Below are 12,902 nucleotides of genomic sequence, written 5' to 3' on the forward strand. Positions count from 1 at the left end.
CATGGGTAAAATTGCTATACAGTGAAACAATTGCTAAGTTGCCATAATCATGGTGAATTGCACATGCAGCCACTGTATACAATTACCCTTAATCATTCCTTGCCTTCTTGAGATACTCAGAAAATAAGATGCAGAAACCACAGTTTTCTGACTTGTTGTTCTGTTTTATCTTACACATTTCTAGGTACATCTCTTCCACCCAGAGACACCATGCCCAAAACACTACCTAATCAAAATATGTCCAAGTTGTATCGCCCCACCATGCACAGAAAAAAAGCCAACCAAGAGATAACAGCTTTGGAAACCAAACACGAGTTCATGGGGCATACCAGCCTTGATAAATATGGAGTTACCAAGGGGAAAATAACTTACACTTGTATAATATTTAAATCTTATTTAAATTTACTTACTATCAGACCAAAATGAACTCTCTGGAATTAACACTATGGAGTTTTAAAACAGTTCTTGAAAGATCTTAGTTTCAGGGGAATATGAAGGAGATATTCATATCAGGGGATATGAAGTTTTATATATGTACAGACAAAAGTTTTCATGTAACTTGAAGGTGAACTAAAATTCCATCTTAGCAAAATGTAGCTAATAAATTAATATGTCAGATTATTAACCCAATTCATTTATAGAATTAAGAAAGAGAAAAAAGTATCATAGGAGATGCAAATAAAAATATTTACCAATCGAAACCTCCATTCGTTTCCTGAATTTTCTGTGTATCTCCTGAATGCTTTGGCATTGCAAACACCAAAACAGGGACAATAATTCTGCTACTCTGAGTACTTAAAATGTGAATGATATTATGTCTCTGTCTAACATAGTACACAACCATGGGAGTGGTCAATAGCTCTTCACAGCTATTTAAATGCTGCTGAAAGTGTGCTTGTTTGTCCTTTGAGATGCTGGCATTATATTTTTAATGATTTACAATCTCCAAATTTTATAAAAATAAATTTAATTTCATTTCCAAAAACAAATTACCAACTGCATCTATATTGATAATACCAGCATAACAATACTAAAATTTCAGGCATTTTAATAGACAAAAAAATTACAATTAAGAGAGTTCCTACATAAGCGTGGTGCAGTTTATTAGTAAAATAAACATTAATTTCAAATAATTTTTAAAGGTGTTTCAAAAGTTACTATGATAAATTTGTGTAAAGAGCATGACCAGGTTGTCATACACGAAGCTCCAAAGCTTCTAAGTCACAATTTATGTGAAATACTTTTCACTAAAATTTTCTTATTAGGTTAGTGCCTAGTATTTTATAATGGTGATTCAATTTCATTGTATTATTATAGTCTCTGAATCCCCTATATGCAAATAATGTCTTCTGCAGGCCAAACACACAACAGACCCAGTGCAATCCCTTTCACCACTCAGACTTACAGTATCTCCTTTTTGGGATACCTCAGGACATAAAAGTTTTACAGTTTTGGGTAGTAAGAATTGAGAGGAAGTGAACATTTGCAACACTGCAAAATCAAGTTATCCTGCCTTGCTCAGATTTACTAACAAGTGCAAATGAATTTAAAAATTTCCCAAAGTCTGAATTCTAACTTTTTAAACCTCAAACATCATGCATTAAGACAAGAGAGCAATTTTTTTTGAGGCACAGATAATACACTATAGTTTCATATATGTAGAATAGAAGACTTCAAAATCCTCACAAGTGAGGGTTCAGATTTTGAACATTACAATTTCCCTTTTCCTTCAGTAGAAGAAGCAAAGCTATTCTAGGATAACATCCTAATATGTTCTGCCTCTGGTTTATTGTCCCCTCTGTCCAGAGATGACTGTAGCTCTCAGAACTAGAAAAGCTGGTACAGTTCTCTGTGAAGGTAGTTAACAACCAATGTGTTACAGGCAGGCCCAGCAGATCTACCTTTTATTATAGGGCCCTATCTCCTTCCTATGCGAAAGAGGGGGTAGCAAAGACTGTCCTGGGAAGGTTCAAACCAATCAAAAACGAAAGTAAATGCAATATTATTTTAATTTGCAGCTGCACAAAATACCTACACAAGGGTAAGTATCTACAAATTTGAAAGACAGGATAGAAAAAAAGTAGTACTCTTAAGAGTATGAAGTCTTTAGGAAAATTCCAAAGAAACTATTTCTTATACTCCAAGCTTGCACAAAACAAACCTCTGGAGTGGGACTATGTGTACAGGAAGACAGTACATGGACATTCTCTTCCTTCATTAAAAACATACATGTTAATAACTGACCCAAATCATAATAGATCTACTTCTGTGCTCCTAGGACCATAACCTAGGAGCTTTTTCATTTTTCATTGCATGACCTTATGGGAATCATCTTTAGATCAAATGCAGAATTTTTGTATTGGTCAGGACAGCAGTGCTGTTAATAAAAGGGCAATATACCTGGATTTTCTTTCTTATATGCTTGCTTTTACTCTTCCTTAGTCACCAAAAAAGTGTTTTAAATTTGAAGAACAGTCCAAACAGTTCCAAAAGCTCTATTTTTCCCACAGTCTGCAATTTACATTCTCTGGGTTCAGACTATAATACAGGTAGAGCCAAATGTATTGGAAAGACAGCAATATTTTTATACCTTAACTCAAGAAACAGAAAAGTTTACATGGAGGTTATTTGGTTTACAGATTTTGAAAGCTGAATAATAGTCAAAACTGACAATATACTTGTATTCTGCTTAAGTTTGCCATCTTACTTCCTATTAAATCATTTTATTAGCCTGTGAAATTTGAGTTACACTCATGCACACTCAAAATGCCTTTCAATATAAAAAACATCATAAAATTTAAAAATTCAAGCAAACAATAGGCTAAACAAATCCAAATCCTTAGAGAAACAAAATATTAGGCCACTCATGGTGCTCACTCTTTAGTGCCATCATCCTGAAGAAAGTATTCTATATTTTGAGGAAATTATCTAAATTAGCTGCCATGCACATTGGAAATTCCCATATAGCAAAAGTACAATACATAACTTAGCCATTTCAGAAGCTTTAATACCTTTAATAAAATTACCATTACTGCTGCTACTACAAAGACAGTTGGTAGATTAGCCCAAGGCATGTGTATTTAACCTTATTTTCAATAAGAATAGATATTTAATACTTCTCTAAACTGACATTTTTCAGAAAATGAGATTTTCCAGGGAGATGAGAATGATCCTTTTTTTCAGACATAGCAGTCTTGTTACAAACAGACAATCAGGTATCATGAAATATCACTGAGGCATCATTACTTCACCAACACAATTTCTTAAATGTGAAAATACAATCTATTTTCTGTATGAAGGCATTTGCTATTTTCAGCTCAGAAATTGCTGAGCTATGATGTGGCCAGAAACATTTATAACAGAGACAGAAAAATTCTTATTTCATTTCTCTTTGGATAATAAACCTCAAGCCCCCGGTATCTTAAGAAGAATTTGGTTCTGAATGGAGATGATATCTTAACTCCATGTACAGAAGGAAAGGAAATGCTAGGGTGAATCAACTTGTCTAATTTGCTTTAAAATACTAATGATGCTTGCACTATGATATTTTTAAGACTCTAACAAGTAAAGTAAATATGGTGACTAAGGAGGTTAATATAATGAACTGATTCTGGGCTAAAAGGGATTTTAATGTGGCACAAAGCTTGTGACTAAATCGGAGTAAATATTACTGACAGGGATCTGAAAAGAAAATTAAGAAATTACTAATGATGGATATTATCAGTTATACCCAAACCACACTTTGTATTGCAATAACTACATGCAATCCTCACCACCTGTGGTTTTTACAGAACAATATTTGTTATTCTAGTTTCAACTAAGCAGAATATATATTTTTGCCTAAGAAATCCAAGAAGCAAGAACAGTCCTCCTGGACAAAAATGGAGAAAAATACTTGACTACTAATTCCAAATTTCTAAGAAGACTTTACCTTAATTAGTTTTATCTCTACTGTAAAAATATTTTTTGCCAACATCTACTAATAATGCAAGAAGTATTCAAAAAGTTGCACCTAAATAAGTGTAAGATATTATATTTTTCATTTGCAGGATCCCATTTAAATATCTTGTGTTCCCTAGCCCTAAGCATGCCTCCAGATACAGAAATGGCTTAGTACAATGACCTAAGAGCACACCACACTACACTGCAAAAGTAGGAGTTGTGCAGCAACAAAAACACAAAGTACTGTGTTAACAGCAAAGGAAAAAGTTAAAACTATAAAAGTTCCAGGCCTCAGCAAATATATATAGTACCTTTTGTGTAAACCTTTTCCTCAGTGGTTCTTCTGTTCTTCGCAGCAGCTAGCTTACTTCTTTACTGTGCTAAAACAATGTATCTTATCAGGCCATGGATAAAGTTAAATGTCTTTTTTAGCCAACCTAAATGGTCAAGAGATACATGGTGTATTCTTATTTGTAAGGCTGGTTAGAAAGTCAGCTTGGTTTCACAAGCACAGCAGTACCACCTAGACAGATGCTTTTAGCTCATAAGCTGCCTTCAGGACACTGTTTTTAATGAAAACTGATTTGCATACCACAAAGTCTAAGCACAGTGTGCTAGCAGCTGATTTTGATCAGGGTGCCAATGGGCAAGAATCAGCATAACAGAAAAGGAGAGATACAAAAGATGAAGTGAATCAGGAACCATTTTCAGAAGTTCCTTTTTGGTAAGGCAAACAAAGCCATCTCTTCATTAGGAACTGATTTTAACCTAATTGTTCCAAAAATTTTAAATCTGCTTCATTTTCTCTCTAGTAGGACTGAGTGAGACCTTTGTGGAAAAGTAGATTTCTACTGAAAAACATGCCTGTTTTATGAAAACATATTAGTGTTTTCAACATCTGCTGGCTTGGGTGGCTGCCTGCAGAGTGCCAGATGTTCAAGGGGTGGCTGCTCCATGTCAGCCCTTCCATATGAATGGGAAGCACACAGCTCCCAAATCAGTTTAACCAATATTACTGAGTTGTGAAGACCTGTAAAATTGAAAGAATAATTTCAGTCACTATTTCAGGGATCTCTGAGAGCATTTCAGTTTATAGATTTGTGCTTTGGTATTATCTAAAATGAAGCATATAGCAACTTTTGTTCTGCACAACATCAGGGAGCTAGGTTTTAAAATTTGCAAGAAAACTGGTCTCTAAGCTGAAGATTGTCTATTACAGCACACATTCAAGATGTAGAATACCTTTCAGTTTGTAGAAAAAAATCATACTCCTCAGCAATATGTATGGTTTCTCATCGTGGCAAAATCTATGGAGTGTAAGTTGTAGCTGTGATTTTAAGAATGACATTCCAATAGGTCTTACAGTTACTAGTTATAATTGTGGTGTATTTGGGTATCAGGCCTGTGCCTGCATGCACACACAGTGCATTTAATTGTGAATTCCCTTGGTGGTTCAGGAACTCCCCAGCTAGTCTCTGTGCAGATGAGATAATTGGAAAAAACAGACCAAACTGAGGAGAGGCTGCCTTCCACCTTTATCACAGTGTGCTCCACTGTTTCAGGAGCTGTCCAGGCAGGACCTCCAGACACCTACAGAGATGCCTCTGCAGGCAGCTCTTGCCGAGCCAAGAGCTATAGACAAACACTATTCATGTGCTTCAAAGTGTTGATTAACATCCTTGTGGACAGTATTGCCAGGCCAGGTACAAGAATTAACAAGAATAATTGTTTGGGGAATTGTACCAATTTAAGCTGATGTCATGCTATGACACTTGAATTGCCATCCTGTTCAAGAGATTTGACTCCTCACATAAGCATTACCTCATGCAAGGATTTTCACAAGTTGATGCTGTAGGTTTTTTGTGATACCTTTTTTTTTAAACACACTCTATTTATGTGTCTGTGCCACACCATTTCTTGAAATGTCAAAGATGAAGAAAAGCAAGGCTAAGTGGGGAGAGATTTTAAAATTCAAACCTTTTTCAACAGTTTACATTAAAATCCTAAAGTGACAGCCTACAATTTTACATACTGAAAAATTTGGAAGATGTTCTCAACCGTCTCCTTGTCACCTCTGCAGAACTTTTCCCAGACAATGACAAAGGGAACAAGTGCATTTTTTGTGTTTTCTTGCTCCTGTTATTTTCTTTTCTTAAATTTTGACAGAAGATATTTCATTCATAAATGCAAAATATTCCCCCTTTATGGCACGAATTTTGTCATCACAACAAATGTACTTCAAAGAAAACAGTATCACATTTCACGGAATTGATAACTTGTGCCAAAGGCTAAGGATATATCTCTACCAATAAAATCAACTACATTCAAGTTTTCACCCATTCTGTGATGAGAAAACGTGCACCAATGAGGAAACAGTTAGGAGATATGCTGGTGTAGATGCACTACACAGGAAACAACCAAGACATTTTCTTTGTTTTCCCATCTAGTTTACTACCAGTGTCTGTATTATAAACCTGTAAGTTTGGAACCTAATAATGTAAAGTTCCAAATCCTTTACTTCAGCATATCTTAGGTGAGTTTGACATGGATAATCTGACTGGCAAAAGAAGAAAATGAGAAGTATAAGTCCCTCATACAAGCCACGATCACCATGGCCTTACAATGCTTAACTAAGGGAAATTTCAACAGTGAGCTTAACACGAATTGAAGTTCATATACTTCTGTTTAAACACAGATTAGGATGTCTGACAGATAAAAGCCACTGAAAAGCTGACAATCTAGTTAATACAAATAACTATCTTCCACGCTACAAAATGCTCTGCATTTTCTGCTGTGTAGAAACTAGTATAATAGCATACATTTTCTGAAATCCAAGAAACAAAACTCAGTTATGGTTTTTCAGGTTATGCAGTGAGTTTTTCACTGGATATAGATGCCATAAAATAATTATAATATTATCAAATATAAAATAGAAACGGAACCATTCTTTAGATATTTTACTTCTGTAATGAAGTAAAAAAAATCCCACCTTGCTTCATAACATAATGATCCTGAAAGCATATGAGAATTTCCTTAGCCCAGATACATAGAGGGCAGCTGGGAGCCTAACTGCTGACAGGGGAAAGTACAAGTGCCCACTACTCATTTTTCTGGACTACCTCTAGCAATGATGGAGTTGCCTCTGAGCTACTATTCCACATTCCAGTTCTGATATAGATAGGTTTGGCCTCACCTCCCCAAGAACCACATGGAAAAGTTGGAAGTAATTTGTCTGCAAATGAGCTACTGTGCTCCTCCTCATGGAAGAAAGGGGAAAAGAAACTGACTGTGAGAGTTACTCAGCCTGGTGATTGCCCTGCTACCTGGAATATGTTTCTTTTTATCCAGTCAAGAGTGGAAATTGTGATTCTACTCATAAAAGGTTCTCATCAGAAGTTTCATGTTGCAGAGTACAAAGAAAACAAACTGAAGTGACCAATGCCTTTTCTGAGATCTCATTTCACGATGCGCTCTGGGCCTTCAGAGCACCTGTAAACACAATGGGAATCATGGAACTGAGTGTGTGCAGAAGGCAAGGCAAAAATCTGAACTCTGCCACAGAAAACAAAATCTGCAACATGAGGAAAAATGAAGTGTCTTCATACCAGATTTGATAGACTAGCACGATGGGCACTTAATCCAGTGACTGCACTACTACAACAGAAATGTTTAAGAGCAACAGACAGGAGAGCTTTCTGCAAAGCTGAAACCCCAAAGACAGTTTTCAGTTTGGTTTTAACAGTACATGTAGTTGATGTATACTTGATTAATTTAATAATGGTCACTCCAGCATTACGGTAGGGATTAAGAGGACATTTTTTCCTGTAACGCATCACGTGAATTCCTGGGACTGTCAAATCATTTTCTACCATAATATTATCAGAGACTGGAAATGAGGCTGAGCTTTGGGGGTTTATGATCTCATGTGGGCTCAGCTAATGCACTGTTTCATATAACTGGGGTGTCTAGGTCATTGGCTCAGAGTAGTGCTATCACCACATTTTCTTCCATTTCATACTGGTAAGAACCTAAGATTTTGGCAGAAAGAGAGGAAATTTCTTAGTTTGACTTTCTGTACTTTTTTTTTCTTTTTACCAGCTAGAGTAGTTTAATTTTTACAAAGCTATCAGTACATATTTCAAGTACAGAAAATAATTTGTTGGTATCTTCATTAAAATAATTTGTTGGCATTTCCATTAAATAAACTGCAATGCTGCAAATCTTACATTAAAATATAGACGCACACTAGCAATTAAAAAGTAATAATCAAATAAAAAGCACAGCAGAACACTTCAATTACAGACAGCAATCACAGTATAATCTTGTCCTACCAAGTGTGTCTCCAGGTATAGTTTCAGGCTGTCTGTCTCTGCTTTAGGAGGAGTCCAGTTCTCTGTTGTTTCCATGGCTTCATTTAACCAGTGAATGAATTCATCCAGCTTGCTTACAAACCCCTTTCCATGTAAGAAAAAAGAAAGAACAAGTAAAGCATTGGTTAGTAAAAGGCAATGTGAAAAATGTATGCTCAATTTTATTATATTTTTTAACCAAAAAAGTAAAATTTTACCTCTTACAACCTAAAACAAACAAACAAAACAATTAGAGAGTGGTCTTTTGGTAACTGCGTAGCAGAACAGTGTTTCTGGGAATAATCCAATGTGATATTTTGGGACAAGACAATGTGGAATCCATATGACTGGATGAAATAGAGAAAACAGCAAAGTTTTAGAGAATGTGAGGGAGATATATAAAAAGCTTCATAGAAATTATAATGAAAATTGAGCTTAAGACCTTGCACTGAGCAGATTGGGTTACTATGAGCACTGAATGTTGACAAAAGGGCTGAACAAAGCTGTATTAACAAGGTATACACAGCAGATCGAGGGAAGAAATTACTTGTCAGAACTTGGGTGTTGAGATTCCTGTTTTGTTTCATAGCATGAGACTCAGAGAGAGGAAATCAAACAGTAGATGAGGCAGAATATATAGCATTTAATATAAATATTGCTGATTGCATTTGAGCCACACAGATGGTGCTCCAGAGAAGACAGGAGCTCCTGTTTCTCAGGAGCACCATTTATTTCAAGATTAGTACCAATTATATTGTCTGATTAAAAATAGTGCCCCTGAATTTACATGATTGGATGATTCTATCAGCACATACTGAGTACAGATAATTTTACCGAAGTCTTATCCACCACAAAGCAAGAGAGTAAATGGAATAAACTGACCGTGATGTTTATAAGCACCCTGAAAATTAACTCTGAAGAGGAATGTGCATCCATTACAAGTGTTGTAAGACTAGATTAAGTTAGGTCTAATACTGGTTATATTATTAGTCATTAGCTATGAATTTCCAGCATAGTGGGAATTTAAATTTCCAGATGGGTAACAACTCAGTATATACACTCAGTACACCTCAGTCTCCCTACTCTAGTAAATTATTTCTGCTAATAATTAGTCCATTCTGAGGGCTAAAAGCAAACTAAGCATAGAACTTTTAAACATTTCTTGAGTGTCTCAGGAGCCCAAAACCTCTTCTCCAAAGTTGCACATGAAACTGGAATTCTAAACAAGACAGAAAAAGGAGTCTGAGCAGTAGGCGCATAGCTATGTTATTTAAAGGGGCAATGGTAATAACTGAGACCAAGCAGAGCCACACTTCCTTCAAAAGTCAAGGTCAAAGAGCCATTTTGATCCAGCACTGGCAAGAATCAGGATCCAGCAACCAACTCTTGGCTCCCAGTGCTTCTAAACCAAAGCTAGAGTCTGGCAGGAAGCTGCAGTGCATACTGCAGGCATGACAGCACCCATTTCAGCACTCAGAGGACTAATTTTTTTATGTGACTGCCCACAAGACCTCAGGATAAGGAGACTATTGCTGTCTCTATTTATGGAACCTACTATATATCAAACCATTATAAGGAAGCAAACTGGTACTGTGCAGGTTTCATTGTAGGCTATTTTCCAGGGCATTCCAGAAAGAGGCAAAAAAGACTGGGAGAGCAATCCAGTGGCTGTGGTGACTGGGACAACATGCCTTTATTCTGGGGCAAGTAATGAAGGCAACCATATCTGCTGTCTCTCAACAGACTATCATACCACAGGAGCTATGTTCCCCCATGTCAATCTATGGACAGGGGCAGGAGCAAGATGTTCTCCTTGCTCCATTGCTTACTTTCTTCTAGCTCACAGTGGAGCATGAGATGAGTAGAGCCAGAATGGCAGAGGAGTGGGAGACATGAGCCGAGGAGGAGAAGAGCAGAAGGAGTAAAGTCCTTCTTGTCCCTCCAATAAATCTCTGCCTGCATTTTAGCAATGTGCTGTCCTTGAGAGACAAGGTGATATGGTAAGCAAAAAGAAAAAAAAAAGGCTCTCTCTTGTACATGCGCCATGTATTTTACGGAGACAGACACGGACAGACACGTATAACATCTGCCGGCAGTACTCAATGTCTGTATGCCTTCAAAAGGGTGCTTGGAAACACTGAAGGCTCGCATCAGTATAAAAAGCAACTATTAGCCACGGAGGTACTTCTGTCCTCTCACAAAATCTGCCTGTGTTGCAACATTTGCTACTTCCCGCTGGTGCTCAGACACTCGCAAGCATCCAGCTCCAGCAGCCTCGTGCGTCCCCTCGCCACGCAGGCCAGGGGCCCCAGTGCGGAGCGGGGAATGCCGGGGGCCCCGTCTGGAGGCCTGGACAAAAAAACAGAGACGGTCTCTTAGAGAGCCACCATGAGGAACCTTATCTCCGAAAGAAGAAAAAGGAAAACTAAAATAAAAAGAAAAAGAAAAAAAATGCTGGAAGAGCCAGTGCCACCTGGCACGTTGGGACCGCGGCGGGGGACACTGCGCCCGAGGGGAGCCCGCGGCGGGGGGAGCAGCGGCCGCGGCCAGCCCCGGCGGGCTCTCTTCTGCCAGGCTGCACAAATCACAATAATCCTACCATTTTTCAAATGACGGCTATAAAATTTTATTGAAACCATTCACAAGCGCACATCTGTAGCAGCCGAGGGCGGCGGAGCGCGGGCCGCGGGAAGGGCAGGGCGGGACGGGCGGCGCGGGCCGCCGGCTGAGGGAGCGCCGCGCGCCCGCCCGCGCGCCGTGCCTGGGCCCACAGCGCCACCTCCCGGCGCGGGGACAGCACGGCGGGGACAGCACGGCGGGGACAGCAGCGACGGCACACAACCGAAGGGACACCCCTCTGCGCATACCGGGGCACAAATTACAGACGGTCCGGTTGCAGCTGCTAGAGAGCGTGAGAAATAGAAAATTATTTGTATCGCAAATTGCACGTGAGATTAAATCTCAGCAATGCAGGTCCCACTTCATTCGCCCTGAATTAGTGATCAAAACAATGCCCTCGGGTTTTCTTTTTCCCAGCGGTGCCCGGGATTCAATCCTACTTATTTGAATAGCCTGATGCCCGGGGGAAGGAAGGAGCCGCCCTTGATGAGCCAGCCGCCAGCCCCGCGGCTCCCTGCCCGGAGGGAGCAGCCCCGGCTCGGACACTGAAGCCCGTGCCAGGATCCGATCCCCGAGCCGGCGCCTCGGGAGGGACGGACCCGGCCGGACCCTGAGCGGCCCCTGCTCCTTCCCACAGGCTCCGAGGCTGAGGCCAGTGCCCGCCGCCGGCTGTAGCCCAGCCCTGGCACGAACGACCCGGCTGGGCCGGGCAGCCAAAGGCACAAGCAAACGCCGCCTGCGCTCGCACGCTTAGAGAAGGAGCGGTATCGGAGTCCCATGTAGCCCTGTCACAACTACAGATCCGGGTTTTTAATCCTCCTAAGGCTCATAACAGAGTGGAAGCCCAAAACATAACTTATCCCTGACTGAATGGCCACTCCCCTCTGCAGACTGACCACCGCGGAGTCAGTTCTGTGTAATCGAGGCGGCCTGGTTAACTAGAGTTCAATTAATGATGTACATGTCGTCAGGGACACAAACAGCATTAGAATAGCTCCTCACCATCTCAAATGTTTCTCAGGATATGTCTTAAATAAAAGGTGGACACAAAACCAGTTCTAAAAAATAATGTGGAAAACATTGTCTTACAACACAGAAAATCTATTGTGACTGTCTCACAGAGATGTTTTTAAAAACAGATTACAAGATGAATTATATTAAAACAAAGGATAGGCAATCCTAAAAAGATAATCCTAAACCCCAGTCCAGGAATATTCAGTGAAAGAAATAAATTCACAGGATGGCAAACTTTAACCAATGGAGGAGATTTTTTTTTTCTCTTCATTTAACAAGATATTCATGAAAACACTTTACATCCCTTTCTAGACACTTCTTACCTTTCTGCCTTTTAAAACTGAGATTATATTTTTCTTTCTCTAGATATTTTTCTTCATAATTTTAAGATGGGAAAAAGGAAGATGTTTCAACAGGTAAAAACTTCAGTAAAGGTATGCTGATTTTTCCTGTGTAAGGGTCTGATCTACACAGCATCAAACAACAATGAAAATACTGTCAAATCTACCCAGTTTGCACTTTGGTAGAAATTTACAGGAAATTAAAGCATTGTATTTTCCATCAAAATTTACTGGAAGTTGAAAACTCACAGCTGGCTACACTGAATCCAAAAATTACTGTACAATTCCTCAGAGAGAATCAAAGGGAACAGAACAGAAAAAAGACACACCAATATAATCCAGTCTCTGCCTTTAGAGCAGCTGGTTCAGTTTTGCAAATATAATAGTTTTGCACTGTGCTAGCAAGCTAGACATAAAAACTTGAGCTCCTACAGCATAAAATTGTTCTTAGTCTACACTGCTTAGTAGAGAAACAAATGTTTCTGGTTGTTATTGGATGATTTGTAGCTGCTTCTGTAGTAAAGTTTGAAGATAATGATAAAGCCATACCTCACGTGGGAAATTCTTAAACATTGACCTTTAAAACCTTCAGCTTTCCATTTTGTTTCATGATAATTTTACAAATTCTCCAAGGGGG

General features: G+C 39.0%; 1 protein-coding gene across 6 annotated transcripts in view; it reads right to left on the bottom strand.

Annotated features, from left to right (window-relative positions):
• AKAP6 (A-kinase anchoring protein 6) overlaps positions 1-12,902 on the bottom strand; it is a 257,113-nt gene that overhangs the window by 144,734 nt on the left and 99,477 nt on the right. For all 6 annotated transcript variants that reach the window (XM_063160393.1, XM_063160390.1, XM_063160392.1 and 3 more), the window contains exon 5: positions 8,274-8,396. In XM_063160393.1, coding sequence (XP_063016463.1) covers positions 8,274-8,396 — 123 coding nt within the window. The remainder of the gene's footprint in view (positions 1-8,273; positions 8,397-12,902) is intronic.

This window comes from Melospiza melodia, chromosome 6, assembly GCF_035770615.1.
Source record: "Melospiza melodia melodia isolate bMelMel2 chromosome 6, bMelMel2.pri, whole genome shotgun sequence".
NCBI lineage: Eukaryota > Metazoa > Chordata > Aves > Passeriformes > Passerellidae > Melospiza > Melospiza melodia.